This window comes from Arachis hypogaea, chromosome 20, assembly GCF_003086295.3.
Source record: "Arachis hypogaea cultivar Tifrunner chromosome 20, arahy.Tifrunner.gnm2.J5K5, whole genome shotgun sequence".
In the NCBI taxonomy this organism is placed as follows: domain Eukaryota; kingdom Viridiplantae; phylum Streptophyta; class Magnoliopsida; order Fabales; family Fabaceae; genus Arachis; species Arachis hypogaea.
The window spans coordinates 17,418,161-17,440,136 of NC_092055.1; the positions used below are offsets into that span (position 1 = coordinate 17,418,161).

At 36.3% G+C, this 21,976-nt stretch overlaps 2 protein-coding genes across 2 annotated transcripts; both read left to right on the forward strand.

Moving 5' to 3' along the window:
- Window positions 1-14,670: 14,670 nt before the first annotated feature.
- On the forward strand, window positions 14,671-18,410 carry LOC140182980 (uncharacterized). The gene is made up of 3 exons (XM_072230966.1): window positions 14,671-16,103; window positions 16,730-17,114; window positions 17,565-18,410. Exons 1-3 carry the CDS (start codon window positions 14,671-14,673, stop codon window positions 18,408-18,410), a joined length of 2,664 nt encoding a protein of 887 aa, XP_072087067.1.
- A 482-nt stretch (window positions 18,411-18,892) lies between these two features.
- Window positions 18,893-19,621, forward strand: LOC140182981 (secreted RxLR effector protein 161-like). The gene has a single exon (XM_072230967.1). It carries the CDS (start codon window positions 18,893-18,895, stop codon window positions 19,619-19,621), a length of 729 nt encoding a protein of 242 aa, XP_072087068.1.
- Window positions 19,622-21,976: the final 2,355 nt, after the last annotated feature.

Here is a 21,976-nt window from a genome sequence, read left to right on the forward strand (position 1 = left end):
CCCAACATATATAAGGGTTCATTTAATGAACCCATGCAGCCACAACACAACTAAACACACCCACACAACAGAAATAGAAAGGGGAGAAGGGAAGGAAGAAACACTATATATTCACCTTCTTCTTCTCTAACTCATATCTTAAGCTACGGAGCTCCGATCGCCGCACCGTTTGTGGCTACGCGTTCCTTTTGAAGAGCTCTACAAAAATCATACAAGAAAGTAGTAAGGTAACCACGAAATTCCTTCAGTTCTTCTCCTCTAAATTTCGGGTTTCTAGGATTTGTGATAAGTGAGTTTTTGTGATTTTGGATGTTTAGGTTCACTCTAATCTTTGCTTAGCCTTGGGTTTTGATATCCAAATATGTTGGAAAAGGTAAGAGCCATTAAATCCTTGTGAATTTATGTTTAATTGGAACCCTAAGTTGATTTGAGGTGATTTATATGTATATAGTTTGATTATTGTGGTTTTGGGAGCTATTAGAACTTATTTTTTGCTTATTGGAGTTGAATTGAAAGCTTGGATTTTGGTTGGGAGCTTGTTTCTACTAAATTGGAGTTTTGGTGCATATAGGGAATCGGCTAAGGTATGGTTTCGATTTCCTCTATGTAGTATATAATATTCATGGACACTTAGGCTAGTGACCTATAGGATAGGTTGGATTTATATGGTTGTTGATGATAGTTGGTTGAAGTTGTATGTTAAATTGATATTGCTATGTTAGGAAATGATGATGTTGAGTCATGATGTTTGATGATTTGAATGATTTTATGTGGATTAGATGTTGATATAAGTATGAATGAAATTGATGATGAGAATTGATAAGAATAAATTGATGGTTGGTAAATGTTTTGGGGGAACAATTGAGCTTAGTGTCATATACTTGGTGTTTGATGATTGAGGATGGTGCAACATGATTTAAAAGGGTAGATTGTGCTGGAAATGGAAGTTTGGTATTGATTTAGTTGGATGTGGCTTGTGAATTTGGTAAATTTGAGTATATGCGAAATTTGGGTAAAAAGGGGATTTTGGTAAACTTTGTTCGATCATAACTTTTGCCTCGGTTTTCAAAATTGATTGAAACTTATTTAGAATTAAAGATCTTTGAAAACTCTTTAAATTGATATAAAGTTTATGAAAATTGGAATTTTGTAGAGGAAGTTATGATCATTCAAAGTTGGTGTTGAAAATCTGAAATTTTGCTAAGTTGCAGAATTTTATGATTTCTGATATGTGCGCACGCACAGCCTTGTGCGGACGCACAACCCTGCAAAAATTTTGATCTGTGCAGATGCACAGAGCTGTGTGCACGCACAGGTAGGGATATGCGTTCTGTTTGCAGCGCTAGCATAGCTTGTGCGCGCACATATCCAAGGATGAATTGCAACCTGTGCGTCCGCACACGCCTGTGCGCACGCACACGTTGGGAAGACCAGTCTGTTGGAGGTGCTGGCACAGGTCGTGCGAATAAACAGGCAATGAAAGTTTTGACACCTGTGCGTACGCACGCCTCTATGCGTACGCACACTTTTAAAATCTTCCTAGGCGTGCGCACGCACACACCCCTGTGCGGCCGCACACGCCCTATTTCTCAAATTTTACTTGTTTTCAACTATTTCACCTTTCCAACAAGGTTGTAAGCTTCCATAACACTATTTTAAGACCCTTGGGCCTAGTTTTGGGTATTTAAAAACATGGTAAAGAATTTAAGGACCTTAGATGATATTATTTGGGAAAGTAGAAAACGGAGGGCCTAGGTTTCTGGCGTACTGAAGGTGGTTCAATGTATGTGATGAATGGATGATGAAGCAGATGAGAATTAAGGAATTGTTGAGTTCGGAAAATGAAATTTGAATGAACAGTGGTTAAAAGAGAGTCGAGGGCTCTGGATGAAGTTATGAATCCATCTTATACTGAAAATATTTTTGAAAACCACTGCACTACTTTTTCACTGAGATTATGAGACGCTATGCGCCCGACAGGAACGGCGGTTAGATCTCGCCTGTCGAGGTAGCGGCGGCGGCGTAAGGGCGGTGGTTCGTCCTGCTTGCGTTGAGATGTGAGGTCTGTGGCAAGAGTATCCCGCTCGCATCCCTTCGGATCTATAGAGCGTGTAGGCGCCGATACTTGGACAGTGATCCGAGCACTATATCTCGGGGGTTCTCATATGAGAATTCCAAAGGGCGACGTCTCCATGGAGATGTGTCGGGTTGGCAGTTGAACCGACAATGTGATATCACAGCCAGTAGGACAGGCATTCATCATATGCATTTTCTATTTGTTTGTATGCTTTGTCTACTTGTAATGGCTTGCCTATTTGTATAACATGCCAACTTGCTATTTGAATTATTTGCCTTATATGCTTCAACTTGTGTTTTACTTGCATTGTATATTACCTGTGTTTTCTACTGGGATTGAGGAGGTTCGGAAGGCGGCGGCGATGGGATCGCACGGAGGATAGGTTGGTGAAAGCTGTGGGACAGCAGTGTTGGTTAGAGTAGAAATCCCCTAAGATAGATTACCTGGTTTAGTTATGTTAAGACTGATATATTTATGCTTATTTGTTTTAGTATGCTTTAAGTTTGAATCTTGTGATGGATAAGGAGCTTAGGATTGCCTTTGGCGTCCCGAGGTCTTATATCCTACATCACTGGGCACTGTTACCATACTGAGAACCTCCGGTTCTCATACCATATCTCTATTGTGTTTTTTAGATGCAGGTCACAACCCACCTCGGTGAGTTGTCTGGTTGGTGACAGGAGCGGAGGATCTGGATACCTTTTGAGTCTTTTTGGTTTATTTTGTTATACGTTTCTCACTTTTGTATTTTGTTTTGCCTAGAGGCTTGTATTTGAGAGAACAAAACTTGTATAAGCTGTTTTACTGTCAGGTTTTCGTATGTCTGTACATATGGCTAGCCGGCTTAAACTCCGTTAGGCGTGGCTAGTTTCTTATGATATCACACTATTATAATATTATCTTGTTTATATATCACATCTGTTTCTTGTGCTTTAAGATAGACGCTTCGATAGTACGTTTTGTGCTTTGTAAATCCTATTTTTGAGCTATGTCTTCCATCGGGCTTCTAGATTATACTATTCCTTCTATATATATATATATATATATATATATATATATATATATATATATATATATATATATATTATGTATGAGTTTAGAACTGTCGTAATCCTTGATTAACCTTTGCTTTACGACGTGAGATAAAGCTTAGGCTAATTAGGGTGTTACAAGTAGATTTTGAGCATTCTTGGCTTGAAAAGAGAAATTGGGCAATCTTGAGTCATTAATACCCAATTTAGATTGGTGATCTAGGGTGATTAGTTAGTCTTGAACCCATTAACTTTACTTATGGATTGGGATTAACTAGTCCTATTTGACTTTCTCTCAATATAAAGATAACATTATACCTTCTTCCGATGTTGGAGATGACGAAATAGGATTAGCTCTTAACAACTATTGTATGATAATTAATGACTAGGATAGAAAGCCTTGATTCTCGATCCTTGCCATGAATGCCTCTTTTAGTAATTGCTTTCTTTAATTATTTTCTTTACTTTATTGTCATTTAAATTCTTGCCTTTTTAATTTCTTTTTTTATCAACCCAACCCCTGTGAAACTCAACCAATAATTGAGCACTCGATTGTAATTCCTAGGGAGAACGACCCGGGACTAATACTCTCTGTTATTTTTATTGGGTTGAACTTGTGACAACCAAAATTAAACTTTGATGTGAGAATTCATTGTTGGTTTGGACTATACTAGCAACGAAAATATTTTGTGAAATTCCGAACCGACAATAATTCTTCTCATCAGCACCCTTATAAACCAAACCCCTCTCAAATTTACGTGCATCTCCAAAATAAAAAAGGATACGTGTATGTCTCAATTCACAAATCTATGTAAATCAAATTTAATAAATTCGAATTAAGGTAATAATTAGTAAATCAAATCTATAGGATTCAAATTACTTGGTATTGTGACTCGAATGTAAATCGAATTCAAAGAATTTGAATTATGTCATGCCAAGCTAAATCGAATTATGATGCAGGCTAAATCGAAGTAATAAGGTTCAATTTACATCACATAGTAAATCGAATCTACTAAAATCGATTTACAGTGATTAGTGGCTTATGGTAAATCGAAGCCATTAGACTCAATTTACTATCTATCATACTATATGCATAAATCGAATACTGTTAATTCGATTTATGGAGTCTTAATGTATATAAATACGAGTTGAACGTGAAATTTTCACCATAGTGAGATTCACAATGGCTAGTAATGAGAGTTTTTTAGTTCTGGTGCACTATAGAGGGACGATTAAGAAGAAAACGTGACCAGGAATTAAATTTACTGATAAGGATATGGTAAATGTTTTCCTTAAACCTTCTACAAGTTTCACTGAGTTTCAAAATACTATACTCCAAAGACTAGGTTTGCATGGCGTGAAACGGGTGGAGAAGTTATTCTATAGAATTTCAATATCCGTGTTACACGATGATATGAAGTACGATTCATTCGTCATAAGCAGTGACGAAGATATGCAAGTTCTGTTGCATTATCGTCGTCAGTTTCCCAAGGTGAGGACCTCAGAGCTGTTGGCGAAGCTTGTGGATGTGGTATCTAGTTTTGGAGGTTCAAACCGGAATCCTCAATTTTCAGAACATCCAACTTGCTCTAGTTTCATGCTTGTTGGCGGCCACCTTCGATATGTCGCTCAAAGTCTGTGAGGCATCCACTGACATACTGATCGTCGATCGGGAGCCCTAATTGATATGCTACATCCTGCAACATGATCTCTCCGAACGGCATGTGAAAAGTATGTGTCTCCGGCCGCCATCTCTCCACGAATGCACTCACCAATGGCTCGTCCAATCGAAACCAAGTTTTGTTCAATCTTGCAAGATGATATAAATCGGCCATCTGCAAGTATGGAACGATCCTATCATCCAATGCCATACCGTGTTGCCGTCTCATGCTGGTGATATATCGATGGAGCTGGAAAACGATATAAAATTCCTTATCACAATCGTAAAAAAATAGTGTCCAATGCATAAAATTCTAAAAATGTTAAACATTAGAAGCTCTCATTTTTAATGTCCAACAAATTCTTCATAGGACCCAATACAAAACACTAAATAATTCATGACCCAATTCCAAAAGAAAAAAACAAATTTACCAAAACATATAGTCACACACGTTCATACAAAATAGAAAATGCTAAAGTGAAATTGGCTTACTGCATCTCGACTCCAAACAAAAAAATTTATCTTTAATGTATCAAAAATATCAAAAAATTTATAGTTAACCCTAACCATAAACCAAGTCTCGTTGAATATAAGACTAATAACTTCAAAAATCAACATAGCCTATCATTCTAGCTAACCTTTTTAGGTACCATTTCAAGTTCTCAAAATCTAACCACCTAATAGCTTACTATTTTTAACAGGCACTTATTAAAAAAAATTAATTTTCTAATTCCTAATTAACGACTCTAAACAACTACCACACAAACTATGTTAATATTACTAGAATGACTAATTTATATTCAAAACAAAAATTTTTGTTCACTAAAACGGCACCAGCAATATGCACGACTCCATCTAGCTGATAGAGACAATTCAGATCGTCCTCCATGTGGTCAGATTCGATTTTTCTGGGGTTGCTTTCTAAGATTTCATTTCTGGGTGGTGGGGTTCGTTGTGGGGTTTGTGTGTTTTGTAATTTGAATGAACTGGTTTCGATTTGTTTATATAGGCACATTCACACTAAATCGAACCCGTTTGATTCGATTTAGTATGGAACCTTCTTGCATGTAAATCGAATCTGTGAAGTCAATTTACCAATATCATCAAATCAAAACTATTGGCTTCGATTTACCGTGGGCGTGTTCAGTTCCTTCTAAATCGAATCATATTCATTCAATTTACTATGATGGGTGTAAATCGAGTCTCATTTATTCGATTTAATATTGGAGATATTATGCAAGTAATTCGAATCTTATATATTCGATTTACTATTCAAAAGTCTAATTCGAATTTATTAAATTCGATTTACATAGATTTGTGAATTGAGACATACACGTAAATTTAAGGTGGGTTTGATTTATTAGGGTGTTTTACCCAAAAAATTACATATATATTTATGCAAAATATACATAAATAAAGAATTTTTCAGTTACATGTTTATTGGTGTCTAATTTCTATAAATTGATACAAATAATCTTCATCATATATATGATTCAATAGTTGAATCTATCAGATATACAACCTTTAAGAAGTTATAAATAGTATAATTTCGTTTAAATTGATATTGATATCACTTATTCATAACTTATATATATTGTTGATGATATATATAATGGACATATAGAGTAATAAGTTGGTGAAAAAGGTGAAAATATTTGTATAGATATTTTGAAAAATATGGTGTAAGATTGTGATTGCGGTGAATTCGTTAGAATATAGTTTGTTAGCTAATTTTTTTATTATTCTTTTTGTAGGTGGTAAAATAAATGTGTAAGTGTATATAAAGTAAGCATCAATAATAGATTGAATGAGATTTTATCAGTCTTAAAAATCAACTTTTATTTTTTAATTTTTCTCCTTTTCATGGAGTAAGCTCCATTGTTTCACCACCATTCTTTGCTAGCTGAACAGAAATTTAATATGGTGCGATGAGCGTGGACAGGTGTCAAAAGAGTGACTTTATCAACTCATGAGAGAATCTATTTCTTGAGGATTCGTGAAAACTAATGCTGTCAATTTGACTATCAATGATGTCAAATGACCATGAGGGAGTGGTGAATTCAGATAATTCACAAAGTGAAAATTTTACAGGGGATGATTTACAAAATTTCGCACAAATGATGGCTCTATTTTTTTCATTCCAGTCTCAGACAGTAGGGATTAATTCATTGCAAGACAAGACCAACTGCTATTACATTCATCCAAGTGAGATTCCAAAAATGTCTCTCACCACCTCACCACCTCACCATTGATCACACTATATTAAATTATCATTCTTGATCAAGGTCGGTGTGGATTTATCTGAAATCCAAGCACAAATCAAAGTTTATTGATGGTACTCTTCCTAAACCAGAGTAGAATGATCCAACTTTTAAAGTTTGGGATCGTTGTAACACCTTCGTGTTGTCTTGGCTGCATGGATTGTTAAGCCCAAAGATTCTTCAAAATGTGGTATATATGGTGTGACAATGCTTTTGATTTATGGATGGATCTGAAACATCGTTTTATGAAGGTGATTTGTTCAGGATTGCTGAATTGGAGATAGGTATATTCTCAACCAAGCTAGGTAAGCTTTCTATCACTTCCTATTATACAAAACTGAAAAACATATGGGAAGAACTTGATGAATTTAAACCAATTCCTACATGCTCTTGCGTCAATAATTGTAGTTGTGGTTTAGAAACTATGAGACAATATAGATATCAATGTTGAATAAATTCTCATTTTGGTCGCTGAGATTTAAAATTTTTCATAATGAGATTTACGCAATTATCCATTTTGATTCTCAAAATTTAAAATTTTTCATAATAGTTCCTAGATTCAGGTCTGGGTACCAATTTGGTCTCTCAACCATTTTCGACGATGAGTCAACAAATGGAGTGCTGAGGTGGCAAAATCTTGTCACACCGGACGCTCTAACAATGAGGTGACATGGCAACATTTGATTTTGGACTCCATTTGGTCCCCGAGGAACCCTAACTTTTTCTTCTTCGTCTTCTTCTCTTCTTCTGAAATTTGAATTGTAACAAAATTCATAAAATTCTAAGAAAAAAAAAACTATTGAGAGAAACTAAAATGTAACAGTAATGCAAGTCAAAAGGAGAACCAATTTGTGAGAACCAATGGCAGAACCAATCTACATTAAAGAAATTAAAATAAATAATAAAAACCATCTAGATTCTAGAATAATGATCAAACTGCAAAATCCATGGGGACAAAAATCATGGCAGTCTTGGATCCAATTCTCAGCATAAAAAAAAATCAAAATGGATTTAAAAGCTTGAATTTTGAGAAGAAAAAAGAAGTATGGTGTGAAGAAACTAACCATAGAAAAGCTATTCTTGAAGAGGAGAGGAATGGTCCAACTACTGGTTTCCTACAACAAATTGAGACCAAAGCGAAAAATAACAAAATTGAGAGAAAATTTGAAGTGGGAAAATAGAAAAACTTGAATAAAAAAAATTACCATGTGCTTAGAAAGTGGGCCTGCACAGTGATTGCAGCAAAGGTTTGTAGTGTTGTTGCCGCCATTGGCTTTGTTCTTGTTGCTATTGCTGTTGGGGTGTGCTGCCATGTTTGTGGATACCAAACTAACAAATTATGGTTTTAAGAAGATCTAATTCATGGACCAAATGGTGTCCAAAATCAAATGTTGTCATGTCACCTCACTGTTGAAGCGTCCAGCGTGGCAAGATTTTTCCACCTTAGTATTCCGTTTGCTGACTTATCACCAAAAATGGTCGAGAGACCAAATTGATGCCCAGACTTGAATTCCAAACCTGAATCTAGGGGACTATTATGGAGAATTTTGAATTTCGAAGACCAAAATGGATAATTACGTGAATCTTAGGGACCAAAATGGGGATTTATTCTGTCAATCTTATGTGATTAGATTTCTTCGTGGCTTGAACATTAATATGCTAGTGTTAGATCGCATATCATGTTGCTCAAACCAATTCCAGATTTGAACACAACGTTTTCTTTACTTCTGCAAAAAAGAAAGGCAAATGATGCATAATTCTAAATCGGATCCTAAGGTTTTGATTAATCCTGTAAACACTAACAACTTTGTCTCATATAACAAGAATGCTGGGATAATTCTAAGACCACCAATGCATCATTGCTCAATAGTCGTGGTAGAGGAAAAGAACATGGTGGGAGAGGTCGAGAAAATGGAAGAAATTCACCTTGATTATATTTATTCTATGTTAAGTCAGGACATCTTATTGATACATGCTACCAGAAGCATGGGCATCTACCGCATATGCAACAAAGTCAGTCGAGACAGAATGAAAAATCCATCAACAACCTTATAACTGCGAGTAATGATGAATGCTTTCCATCAGCTGCTCCTTCTTTAAGGATGTGAAAGTTACACTTGATGGCTTGTTCTCTGATAAGCAAAAAGGAGGCATTGATTTCTTTATTCTAGTAGCATAGAGACCTTTCTCATGATGGACCATTGGCAACTCTATTTGCCTCTTCTGCAAGTATACATTAGATTCTTTCTTTTTCAAATCATATTTTCAACTCGAATGATTGGACTTTAGATACAGGAGCCACTGTTCATGTATCCTTTTAACTAACATTTTTTCAATCTATTAAACATATATTAGTCCAGTAAAAGCAAATGGTTTAATAGCTATTACAACTATTTGTGGAACATTTTTTTTTTTCAGCAAGTTTTTACTTTAAGTTATGTACTTGCCTACTTTGAATTGCAATCTAATTTCTATTTCCAAGGCAACTAAAGTTTTATCTTGCTGTTTTATATTTGGCGCACATGGCTGTGAGATACAGGAGCAACCTACCTTGAAAATGATTGGAATTGCTGATCAAAAGGGAGGATTGTACATAGTGAGAAATCAAGCCAAGTTAGCTGCTGCAATCACTATACCAAAAAAAAAAAAAAAGCATTTTGCATACCATAGCTCAAAACCAACACTCACACTTCACAAGGTGCCTTATGGCATCACAGATTAGGACTTATATCCTTTGATAGGTTGCATTAATTGAGAAAAACTCATTCATTCACATCTTTACCAAAGCAATGATATACCATGTGTCTCTTATTACTATGCTAACTAAAAGAGACTTCTTTTTACACACAGTTCTACTGAAATAAAAAATTTATTTAATTTACTCCATGTTGACATCTCGGATCCTATAAGTACTCCTTTTACATCTGGACACAAGTATTTTCTTACTATTATTGTAGATAAGGGCATATTTACATGGTTGTTTTGGGGAAAAATATATCAGAAACCAAAAAACTCTTCCAAACTTTTATTCAAATAATTTTTACACAAAAGGGAGTTCTAATTAAGGAGGTAAGATGAGATAACAGGCCAAAATTCTTGATACATGATTTTTACCAATCAATAGGCATTTTACATTAAACAAATTGTGTAGAAACTCCACAACAAAATGGAGTAATAGAAAGAAAGCATCAAGAAATCCTTAACGTGGCTAGAGCAATCATTTTTACCTCAAATTTACCAAGTTGTTTCTAGCATTATGCAGTAGCACATGCCATTAATATTATAAATAGACTTCCTTACTTAACTCTAGCGAATTGCAGTCCATATCAGATTTTTGAATAATATCATTCCTAATTTAACTCACTTGAAGGTTTTTGGATCTTTGGCTTATGCTTCTATAATACAATCATATAGAACGAAACTTGATCATAGAGCAAGGAAATGCGTTTTTCTTAGCTATAAAACTGGAATAAAAGACTATATTCTTCTAGACATTAAAACTTTTATCCATGAATGTAATTTTCTATGAAAATTATTTTTCATTTCAAAAATGCAAATTTGTCATGCTTGATTCGAATGTAGATAGAAATGCAGGGTCCATCATAGATGTTCACAATTTTTAGATGTTTTTCATCCTCATGACACACGATTTTAATGAGCATTTAATCACACATACTTCTTATTCTAATTTACCAAATCTGCATGAACTCGGGCATCATGATGAGTAGGGGTGTACATTAAAAAACTAAAATATGGTTAACCGGTTAAAAAATTATAACCACCTTTTGGTTAACTAATTTAACAAAATAATTTTAAAACTATATCCATATTTTTTAAAATTGGTTAACCAAAACCAAAATTTAATTTTAACTTTTTAGAGTAAAAATTCAATTTTAAAAAATGGTTTTTTTAAACTGGTTTTTTGGTCCAAAAACCAATTTTTTATCCAAAAACCGGTTTTATTTTTCCAAAAACCAATTATTTTTTTAAAATCATTTTTTATTTTTATAACCGATTAAAATCGATTTTTAAATTTTATAACTAGTTAATAACCAATTTTATCATATAAAAATAAAACTAATTTGATTAATTAACTAAATTTAAATTTTTGGTTAACCAAAAAAGAGATTTGATTTTTGGATTAACCAAACCATGTACATCCCAAACGATGAGAATTAGATTTTTGAATCAAATTCAGTGTCATTCCCTAATTCTCAATCTCATTCTGCTGATAGTCCATTGCATTCACAAGTTGCGCCTCATAATTCTCAGCAACAAAGGGATGTTGCATTGAGAAGGTCTAATAGAGTTAAAAGGCAGCTAGCTCACTTACAAGACTATCATTATTTGCATTTAATCACTTCTGATAAGCAACATCTGTCATCTTCATATATTAAGTATCCTATCTCGAGATATGTGGATTATAGCTCATTATCAGTAAATTATAAAGCCTTCTCAATTGTTATATCCTCCACCATAGAAGCTAAAAGTTATGAGGAGACTTATGTCTGCTGGAGACAAGTAATCCATGATAAATTGAGAGCTCTTGAAGAGAATAGGACATGGAGTGTAGCTACTCTACCTTTTGGGAAGAAGGCTATCAGCTGTAAGTGGGTCTTCAAGACCAAATTCAAGTCAAATGGAGAGGTTTAACTTCATAAAGCAAGGTTGGTTGCTAGAGGGTTCACTCAACAATCCGGTTTTAGTTATTTTGACACTTTTAGCCCAGTGATCAAATTAACTACTCTTCAAATTCTTTTGGCCTTGGTAACAAACTAGTGCATTCATCAATTAGATGTTAATACAGCTTTTCTTCATGGGGATTTACTTGAAAAAGTGTATATATAACCTCCTTTAGGCTTGAAGGTTCCTTTTGGTATAGTTTGCAAGCCACGACGATCTTTGTATGGCTTGAAACAAGTCAGTAGACAATAGCACCAGAAGCTCTGTTGTGTTCTTATTGAGGATGGTATGCTCAATCAAAGGTTGATAGCTGTTTGTTACTAAACATCCTACTTCAAGTTTCACTTGCATCCTTGTATATGTTGATGATCTGGTAATAGCAAGGAGTGACTGGACTGAAATAGTTAGAATAAAAAAGTCCCTTGATCATAAATTCAAGATTAAAGACTTAGAGAGTATTAAAATTTTTTCTTGGTCTTGAGATTGCTCATAGCATCCATGGGATTGTTATGTATCAGCAAAAATACACTTTGGAGTTTCTTGGTGGATTTGGTCTCAGTAATGCTAAACCAACTTCTACTCCCATGGATTACACCATCAAACTCACTAAAGATTTAGGTTCTCCTTTGGATGATAGGTAGTAAAATAAACGTGCATGTAAGTGTATATAAGGCAAGCATCAATAATAGATTGAGTGAGATTTCATCACTCTTAAAAACTAGCTTTCATTTTTATGGAGTAAACTCCATTGTCTAACCACCATATTTGCAAGCTGAACAGAGATTCAACACACACACACTAAAGTGTATACTTATATGTAAAAAATAAAGTGAGTATTAACACTGCCATTTCCTTTGCAGAAGATTGATACATAAAAGGTAAAGTTTTGTACATAAAGACGTATGTGCTCGTGACCCTCAAAGAAGAACTCTGCATGTTAACAAATAGGATTAGTCTAACCAGGTGAGAGTTTTACCCTTTATTGATAGCCTGTAATTATTCGCGAGAGAAATACTTTTTTTCTTTAAATTAGTTATTACAATTTTTTAATTAAAATCAGAAATAATTAAAACATGTATATCTTTTTTTTTTTTTTTTTACCAAAGATAGGAGACTCGAACCCGCAATCTCTTAATTAAGTATGGGGAGACTATGCCATTTGAGCTATTACTCATTGGCTTTTTCAAATTTGGAAAGATAGGAGACTCGAACCCGCAACCTCTTAATTGAGTATGGGGAGTCTATGCCATTTGAGCTATAACTCATTGGCAAAAATTTGGAAAGATAGGAGACTCGAACCCGCAACCTCTTACTTGAGTATGGGGAGTCTATGCCATTTGAGCTATTACTCATTGGCTAAAAATTTGGAAAGATAGGAGATTCGAACCCGCAACCTCTTACTTGAGTATGGGGAGTCTATGCCATTTGAGCTATTACTCATTGGCTTTTTGGCTAAAATTTGGAAAGATAGGAGACTCGAACCCGCAACCTCTTAATTGAGTATGGGGAGTCTATGCCATTTGAGCTATTACTCATTGGCTAAAAAATTTGGAAAGATAGGAGACTCGAACCCACAACCTCTTAATTGAGTATGGGGAGTCTATGCCATTTGTGCTATTACTCATTGACTCCAAATTTTTAAAACATGTATGTTGAGCCTAGTTTGATTTTGGGTTATGTTATGATGACAAACATTATTTTGGGTGAAAAGCCCAATATTGTTTAATGTGTGTTTTATACTTGTTCCCTTTATGCTCCAAGTAAATGCACAAGCCCAAATCCTTTTCGCACCATTCAGCAAGAATGAAAGGCTATGCATTTGGCAAAAGAAAAAGGGCAGCTGTCTACATCACAAGCAAAATATGACAGCTGAAAAAATAAGGAAGCAACAACACAGCAAGAACAGGTGTGGCTCTGCAAAAGCAAGAAAGGACACAAAGGCACAACCACTAACCCAAGGACATCAGCTGGGCAATACTGGGATCGTGGTTATGCAAAACACAAACTTGCATAGAGCAGCAGCAAGGAAATGGAGCAGAATGGAAAAGAGGAACATGCCAAGGAAGAAAGAAACACCAAGGACAGCAGAGGTAGTGGTGGAGCTCCTCGGACAGCAGGAGAGGTGGAGCAGGATGAAGAAAGGACTGCATGCCATCAAGGACCACTCCAACGGGCAGCAAGAAAAAGCAAAGAGGATGAAGCTACAATGAAGCCTAGCTGAAGATATATAACAAGCCTCACTCCAACATTTGAAGTTAAGAAAGAGAGCACACACATTCAGAGCACCATCTCTAACACAGAGCTGGAATCTCTTTCTTCTACTCAAGCTTAATTCTGATTTTTTGTTATGGCTGTCTTGCGTTATTTTCTGTTTTGAAAAAGGCAATTATGTGAGGATCAAAAGTTAAGAGAGAAAAGGCAAGAGTGATGCAAAATAGCCACTGTTTATTTTCTGATGTAATTTGGGTTTATGAACTAGGATTAGTTCCCCTTGCCAAGTTGGGTTAGCACTTGGTGAGAATCGAATCTGTGTAGATTCTCCTTCCAAGTTGGGTTAGCACTTTGGGGTTGCTAAGCTTTGGTGAAAAAAGCTTAGGGGTAGATACTAGTTGAATTAGGGAGTAATTCAGTAAGTATTGGTGTATGTAATCTGAGAATTATAGTGAAAATTCCACCATGATTTGTGGTGGAGACTGGACGTAGGATTCATGGTACTGAGAATCCGAACCAGGATACATGTTGGCCCCTTTCTCTTCTTCTCTGCTCTTTTAGTGTTCTGCGTATGAGATAATTTCAAATAATCTCCTGCAACTTAAGCTTCCACTGCGACAGAGTTTGAAACTCTAAATTTTAAGCTAACTTGATTCAACCCCCCCTTCTCAAGTTCATCTAGAACCATCAATTGGTATCAGAACAAGGTCTCAAGGAGTCAAGCTTCACAGCTTGGAGCAAAGATCCATGGCCAACAACATGAATCTCAACATCGTGGCTTTCACTCTCACTGAAGGGCAGTCCAATAATAGACCTCCCTACTTCAATGGCAGCAACTACTCTTACTGGAAAGAGAGAATGAGAATATTCGTGCAGTCGATCGACTACAACATCTGGAAGATCATTCTCAATGGTCCAGACGTTCCCACCAAACAGAATGCTGATGGAGAAGTTGTGGCAAAGGAGGACAGCGAATGGACAGATGAAGAAAAGAAGAAGGTTGAACTCAATGCCAAGGCAATCAACCTGATGCATTGTGCAATCAGTTTTGAAGAGTTCAGAAAAGTGTCAAGGTGCAAAACGGCTAAAGAAATCTGGGATAAGCTCAAACTCACTCATGAAGGCACTAAGCAAGTGAGGGAGACTAGAATTGACATGCTGATGAAGGAGTATGAAATGTTCAGTATGAAGGAGGATGAGAGCATCGATCAAATGTTCGAAAGGTTCTCAATAATCATCAACAATCTGGACGCCATGGGAAGAAACTACTCTGAAGAAACCTTGGTAAGAAAGATTCTGAGAAGTCTTACTAAGAAATGGGAAGTGAAAAGCACAGCCATCTCTGAAAGGAATGATTTGATCAAAATCACCTATAATGAGCTGAGAGGCAAGCTGCTGGCTTATGAAACCACTCACATGTCTCAAGACAAAGATGACAAAAAGAAAAGTATAGCACTAAAATCAAGAATGACAGCCCAAGGAGAAGAATCTGATGACAGTTTCTCAGATGAAGAAATGGTGCTCTTTGCAAGAAAAATGAGAAGACTACTGAGATACAAAAACAAAGGCAAAGAAAGCTCCTCATCCAAAGATGTCAAGAAAGATCAAGTCAAGTTCACATGCCATCACTGCAAGGAGCCTGGTCACTTCAAGTCAGATTGCCCTCAACTTAAGAAAGGAGAAAAATCCAAGAAAGACAAAAAGAAGGTGATGATGGCAACATGGGAGGACTTGGAGAATGACACCAGCTCAGAGAGCTCAGATCAAGAAGCTCAATTATGTCTGATGGCAGATCATAATGATGAAGATGAGGTAGATCTCTCTGACTTATCTATTGATGAACTGCACTACATTATCAAAGACATTTCTGTGAACTCTAAGAAACTCTTGGATAAGTATGCTAAATGTAAGAAAGAAAATAAGGCTTTGAGGACAGAAAATGATCTTCTTTTGAAAAAGGTTAAGGCAAATGAAACTAGCAATGAAAAGTTTTTAAAAGAAGAAAACATTGCCTTGCGAGCTGAATTAGAAAAATACAAACTCAAGCATGAAGTTACTGCTTCCACTGATTTGATTTCTGAAAACAAAAAGCTGAATGAACAAATAAAAAATTTGAATGAAGACTTAGCAAAGTTTGTTCAAGGTTCTCAAAATCTGAACAAACTACTTGCTAGTCAAAGGTTTGGATCTGAAAAATCTGGACTTAGATTCATAGAGGAAAACAAGGCTGTTTTCAAACAAAACTTTAAAAAATTTGAAGCCTCCTCTTCCAAGCTTTTCAAACCAAAAGGATTCAGCAAACCTCAAAAATCAGTAAGCAAGAATCATTGCTACAAGTGCAATAGAAATGGTCATGATCCTCCTCAATGTTTCATCTTTCTTAAGTCTTTTGGTAATGATAATAAATTATATAAAGTTGTTCATGATTATAATGCTCTTGGGCAACCAAGAAGATTTCACATCAAAGGATCCAAATGGATTTGGATACCTAAGGTTAGTTGAAGAACATGCAGGTTTGCCTTGCATCCAAGAAGAAAATGGACATGTGGTATCTTGATAGTGGATGTTCAAGGCATATGACCGGAAGGGATACTTTCTTCATTAAACTCAACAAGTATAATGGAGGATTTGTCACTTTTGGAGATAATAGTAAAGGTAAAATAATTGCCATTGGTAAGGTTGGCAAAGATTTTTCAACTTGCATTGATAGTGTCTTTTTAGTTGATGGGTTAAAGCATAATCTATTGAGCATAAGTCAATTGTGTGATCTTGGATATGCTGTAACCTTTAGAAAATCTGATTGTAGAGTCATAAATGAGAAAACAGGGGCTGTTTTATTTGTTGCCAAAAGAAGTGACAATGTTTATGGTATCACTCTAGATGATCTAAAAGTTCAAAATGTAACTTGTTTCTCTTCAATGGAATCTGAAAAATGGATGTGGCATAAGAGGTTAGGACATGCTAGCATGTTCCAAATCTCTAAGCTTATAAAGAGAGGCTTAGTTAGAGGTCTTCCTAATATAAAATTTGATAAGGACATTATTTGCGATGCTTGTCAAATGGGTAAACAAATTAAAACCTCTTTCAAACCCAAGGAAGATGTCTCTACTAAGAAACCATTGGAGTTGTTGCATCTTGATCTGTTTGGACCTACTAGAACTCAAAGTCTTGGAGGAAAGAGTTATGGCATGGTAATTGTGGATGACTATACTAGATTTGGCTGGGTGTTCTTTCTTGCTCATAAACATGAGGCCTTTTCAGTTTTTGAAAAATTCAGCAAAAAGATTCAAAATAAAAAAGGTTCAAAAATTATTTCAATAAGAAGTGATCATGGTAAAGAATTTGAAAATCAATACTTTGAATCTTTTTGTGATGAACAAGGCATATCACATAACTTCTTTTGTCCAAGAACACCTCAACAAAATGGTGTTGTTGAGAGAAGAAATAGAAGTTTACAAGAAATGGCTAGAGCTATGTTATGTGAATATGAAATCCCTAAGTTCTTATGGGCTGAAGCTGTGAATACAGCTTGCTATGTTTTAAATAGAATCATCATTAGGAAGTTTTTGAAGAAAACCCCATATGAACTTTGGAAAGGACATCCTCCTAATCTTAGTTATTTTCATGTGTTTGGCTGCAAGTGTTTCATTTTGAACATCAAAGAAAATTTAGGAAAATTTGATCCCAAAACACATGAAGAAATTTTTCTTGGTTATTCCACTAATAGCAAGGCCTATAGAGTTTATAACAAGAACTCCAAAACTGTTGAGGAAACCATGCATGTCACATTCTGTGAATTTAACTCTGCTCCTAGTGTTTGCATTGATGATAGTCCAGGTTTTGAAGTTGAAGTACCAAAGAACAGTGAACCAGTTCCACAAAATCCAAGTTCTCATGAAGCTGCACCTGCTAGCAACGAAAATCCCAATTCTGCAGGAGACAATTTGGAATTATCTCCTGTTTCTGCAGAAAATACTGATGCAGAGACCATTGTTGATCAAGAGGAACCTGAATCCTCAAACCAGTCAAGAAGACCAAGAGAATGGAGGTTTCTGAAAAACTATCCTGAGGAGTTCATAATAGGAAATCCATCCACTGGTAGGACTACTCGTTCATCTTTGAAAAGAGTTGAATCCAACAGCATTGCTCTTTTATCAAAGATTGAACCTCAGAACATTCAAGAAGCTCTTGCTGATCCTTCATGGGTGTTAGTTATGAAGGAAGAATTGCAGCAATTTGAGAAGAATCAGGTCTGGTCATTAGTGCCTTATCCAAATGGAAAGAAAGTCACTGGTGCTAAATGGATTTTCAGAAACAAACTGGGTGAAGATGGATCCATAGTCCGAAACAAAGCTAGATTGGTTGCTCAAGGATATGATCAAGAGGAAGGGATCGACTTCGATGAGTCCTTTGCGCCTGTAGCTAGAATGGAAGCCATCAGATTGCTACTTGCTTATGCTGCTCATTGTGGTTTCAAGCTATTCTAAATGGACGTAAAGTGTGCTTTTCTCAATGGCATAATAGATAGGGAGGTTTATGTGGCTCAACCACCTGGGTTTGAAAACAAATCTTTTCCTAACCATGTTTTTAAACTAGCTAAGGCCTTATATGGTTTGAGACAAGCTCCTAGAGCTTGGTATGAGAGGCTTAGCTCATTTTTATTGAAAAATAATTTTCAAAGAGGAGCCACTGACACCACTCTATTTATTAGGAACTATCTTGATCATTTTATTCTTGTGCAAGTTTATGTTGATGATATTATATTTGGTTCGGCTAATGAGGATTTGTGTGCAGATTTTGCTAAGCTTATGACCAATGAATTTAATATGAGCATGATGGGAGAGCTCAACTTCTTTCTAGGCTTGCAAATCAAGCAAACTGCAGAAGGCATATTCATCCATCAAGAAAAATATGCAAAGGAACTTGTCAAGAAGTTTGGGCTGGACTGTGCTAAGCCAATGGGAACCCCATGCATCCCAATATCAAACTTGACAAGGATGAACATGGTAGAGATGTTGATGAGACACGCTATAGAGAAATGATTGGATCTTTGATGTATCTAACCTCCTCAAGGCCTGATATCATCCAAAGTGTTGGAGTTTGCTCAAGGTTTCAATCAAAGCCTAAGGAGTCCCATCTCTCAGCTGTCAAGAGAATCATCCGATATGTGCTTGGTACCACTAACTATGGTTTATGGTTTCCTAAAACTGATTCATTTCAATTAGTGGGTTTCTGTGATGCAGATTTTGCTGGGGATAGGATTGATAGAAGAAGCACAAGTGGCATGTGCTGCTTTCTTGGGAAATCTCTCATTGTTTGGTCTAGTAAAAAGCAAGCTACATTAGCTCTTTCAACAGCCGAAGCTGAGTATATTGCAGCCTCCTCTTGTTGTTCTCAATTATTATGGCTGAAAACTCAACTAGCTGACTATAAACTGAATGTCTCAAATATTCCATTATTTTATGACAACATGAGTGCTATTAATATTTCCAAAAACTCTGTTTTGCACTCAAGAACAAAGCACATTGAAGTTCGTTTTCATTCTATAAGAGAACATGTGCAAAATGGAAATTTAGATATTCAGTTTGTTAATTCTGAAGGTCAGCTAGCTGATATATTCACCAAACCATTGATAGAGCAGAGGTTCTGCAAGTTGAGAACTGAACTGGGCATTCTTACTTCATCTTTGTTTTCTTAATGATTCTGATCATGAGATTTTTTTTATGTTTTATCTCATAAATCGCGGTGAGATTTTTTTTGGCAGATGATGAGCAGACTTCTTTAAAATCACCATGAAGCCAATGGATTCAAATCTGAACACAATACATGATGGACGTCTAGTGCTGAAGCAGTCTCTGCACTCATGGGCTTTTCTTTATTGAACACTTTGGGGCTTTTTCAATTTTTTACTGAAAGTGGGCTTTCTATTCTTTTGGGCTTAAATTCATTTTCAAATTTTGAAGAAACTGGACTTACTTCAATTTTTTTGGGAAGTCTAAAATTTTTTTGGCATCTGTGCTTAGTGTTAATTGGGCTTTATTTCAATTGCATCCTTTTATCAAATTTCCATCTTTTGGTTGGCTTTTATCCTCATTTTCAAACGTACAAAGGTTACAGCTGTAACTTTCAAAACGCTTTCAAAGTTTGGATTTTTATCTTTTCAAGGTGCAACCTTTACACTTCTCTAAAGCCTATAATAACTTCCCACTGCATGCATCCATTCACACCACACTCTCCACTCTCCACTCTCCACTCTTTCATCTTCTTCGAACCAGTGCTCTATAAAATGGCACGAAAGAAAAGAGCAGTTCGCAGAGGTTCACATAGTGGCCACCACTGTTCTGATCATACACACTCTTCTCCCTCTCAGTCACCTACTCATTCTTCACCTCCATCACCACTAAACCCTTCTCCTGACATGGCCCGCACTAAGACCACTGCTCGCCGCCCTGGCGTTGCGCCTTGCCCTTCTCCTCCTCCTCCTCCTCCAAACACCTCTCAGCCTAGTTCTTCCAAACCCAGTTCTTCCAGAGGAAAGAGGCCTCTTCACGAAGACGAAGAGACTCGCCCTACTCAGAATCGCCATACTCGCGGTACAGTCATTGCCTTTGAACTTCGTCCTGTTGCTGAACCTAGACTCTCCAATCCTATTGCTTACAAGTCTTTTTATGCTGATTTTCCTGATGAGTCGTTTGATCGTCGCCGTTTTCAATCTCTCATGAACTACCTGTTTTTCTGCAAAGATGTTTACAAGCGTACTCTCTGTCTCTCTAAGCTTGTCAATCTAGACAAACTCCGTAGGAAAGGTCTGAACTTTACTCCATTGTTTTCATATCAAGGTTGGACATCCATACTGTCCATCAAAGAGAAAATTTACCCTGATTTGGTAAAACAATTCTATAGCAACATGTCCTACAAAGAAGGGAGAATCGCCTCTTTTGTTAAAGGCAAAGTGATTATTCTTGACAAATATCACCTAGGCAAAGCCCTAGATTACCAGGATCGAGGCCCTGATGTCTACACCTCTGGTAAGTGGGACGAAACGCTAAATGTTTCATACTTTGATGCCCTAAGCACTGTCTGCATCAATATCCCTCTCTTAGAAGGTAACACTCCTACTCATAAGTCTCTTGGTCCAGTCCGTGTCCAGCTGCACAGGATTGTAAACCATGTCATCTTACCTCAGAGCGGCTCTTTTCAACGTGTATCATTTTGTGACACTCTGGTTTTGTATGCACTGCTTTCAAAAATTCCCATCTCTTTTGCTTATTTACTTGTAAGGCATATGTATGCTTGTGTCAGTACCAAAAATGCATTACCATATGGCAGCTTCTTACAAAAATTTTTCAATATTACAATGTTGATTTTGGGGCTGAAATTACAAAAGATTGTAACTCATATATCAAAGGGGGTGGTGCAGTAAAGAAAACAGCTCCTAGGCATCGCCGAACTGATGACATCACTGATGTTCCCTCTGTTGATGAGGATCCTCTGATTCTCCCTTCCACATCTACTACAATCAAGGTCATAACCCGCATTCTGAAGAATGTGCTTGAAGAATTTATCAATCTGACAGACCTTCTTCTCCATCATGGTGCTGAGCGCAAAAGAAACCAAGTTTTGGAGGAAAATGCTCTCAAGAAGACCAAGGGAAGGATTCGCATTCTGCGAGACTTTGTGGAGGATGTTGAGGTTGGCCTCACCACATCTGACAATGAGGGGGAGGACGATAGAACCTCTGATGAATCCAACTCTGATGCCTAGCTCTTTTTATCTCATCTGTGATTATGACTTAGTTTCCTTTTGAACTTGTTAAATATTCTGGATGACTGTAAAGACTTTAACTACTCTGCTACTTAAACTATATGCACCAGCCACTAACAAATTTTGTGCAGGTTATTTTTTCCTTTCCTCCCTTGATGACAAAAGGGGGAGAAAAGAAAAGGATGTTAGTTTTGGCTTAGGGATTAATAGTAATAGTTAAGAACAATGATATGTTTTGTGGTGCTATGATTTGCTGTGAATTGTCCTGTGTTGAGATTAGTGTTAATTG

Excerpts from the sequence above, each read along its gene's own strand:
- LOC140182981 (XM_072230967.1), top strand. The coding sequence starts at position 18,893 with ATGCATCCCAATATCAAACTTGACAAGGATGAACATGGTAGAGATGTT.
- LOC140182980 (XM_072230966.1), top strand. The coding sequence starts at position 14,671 with ATGGCCAACAACATGAATCTCAACATCGTGGCTTTCACTCTCACTGAA. Across the intron at positions 16,104-16,729 it reads AAACTACTTGCTAGTCAAAG|AGTCATAAATGAGAAAACAG; the intron begins GTTTGGATCTGA and ends ATCTGATTGTAG. Across the intron at positions 17,115-17,564 it reads GAGGAAAGAGTTATGGCATG|TGTTTCATTTTGAACATCAA; the intron begins GTAATTGTGGAT and ends TTTGGCTGCAAG.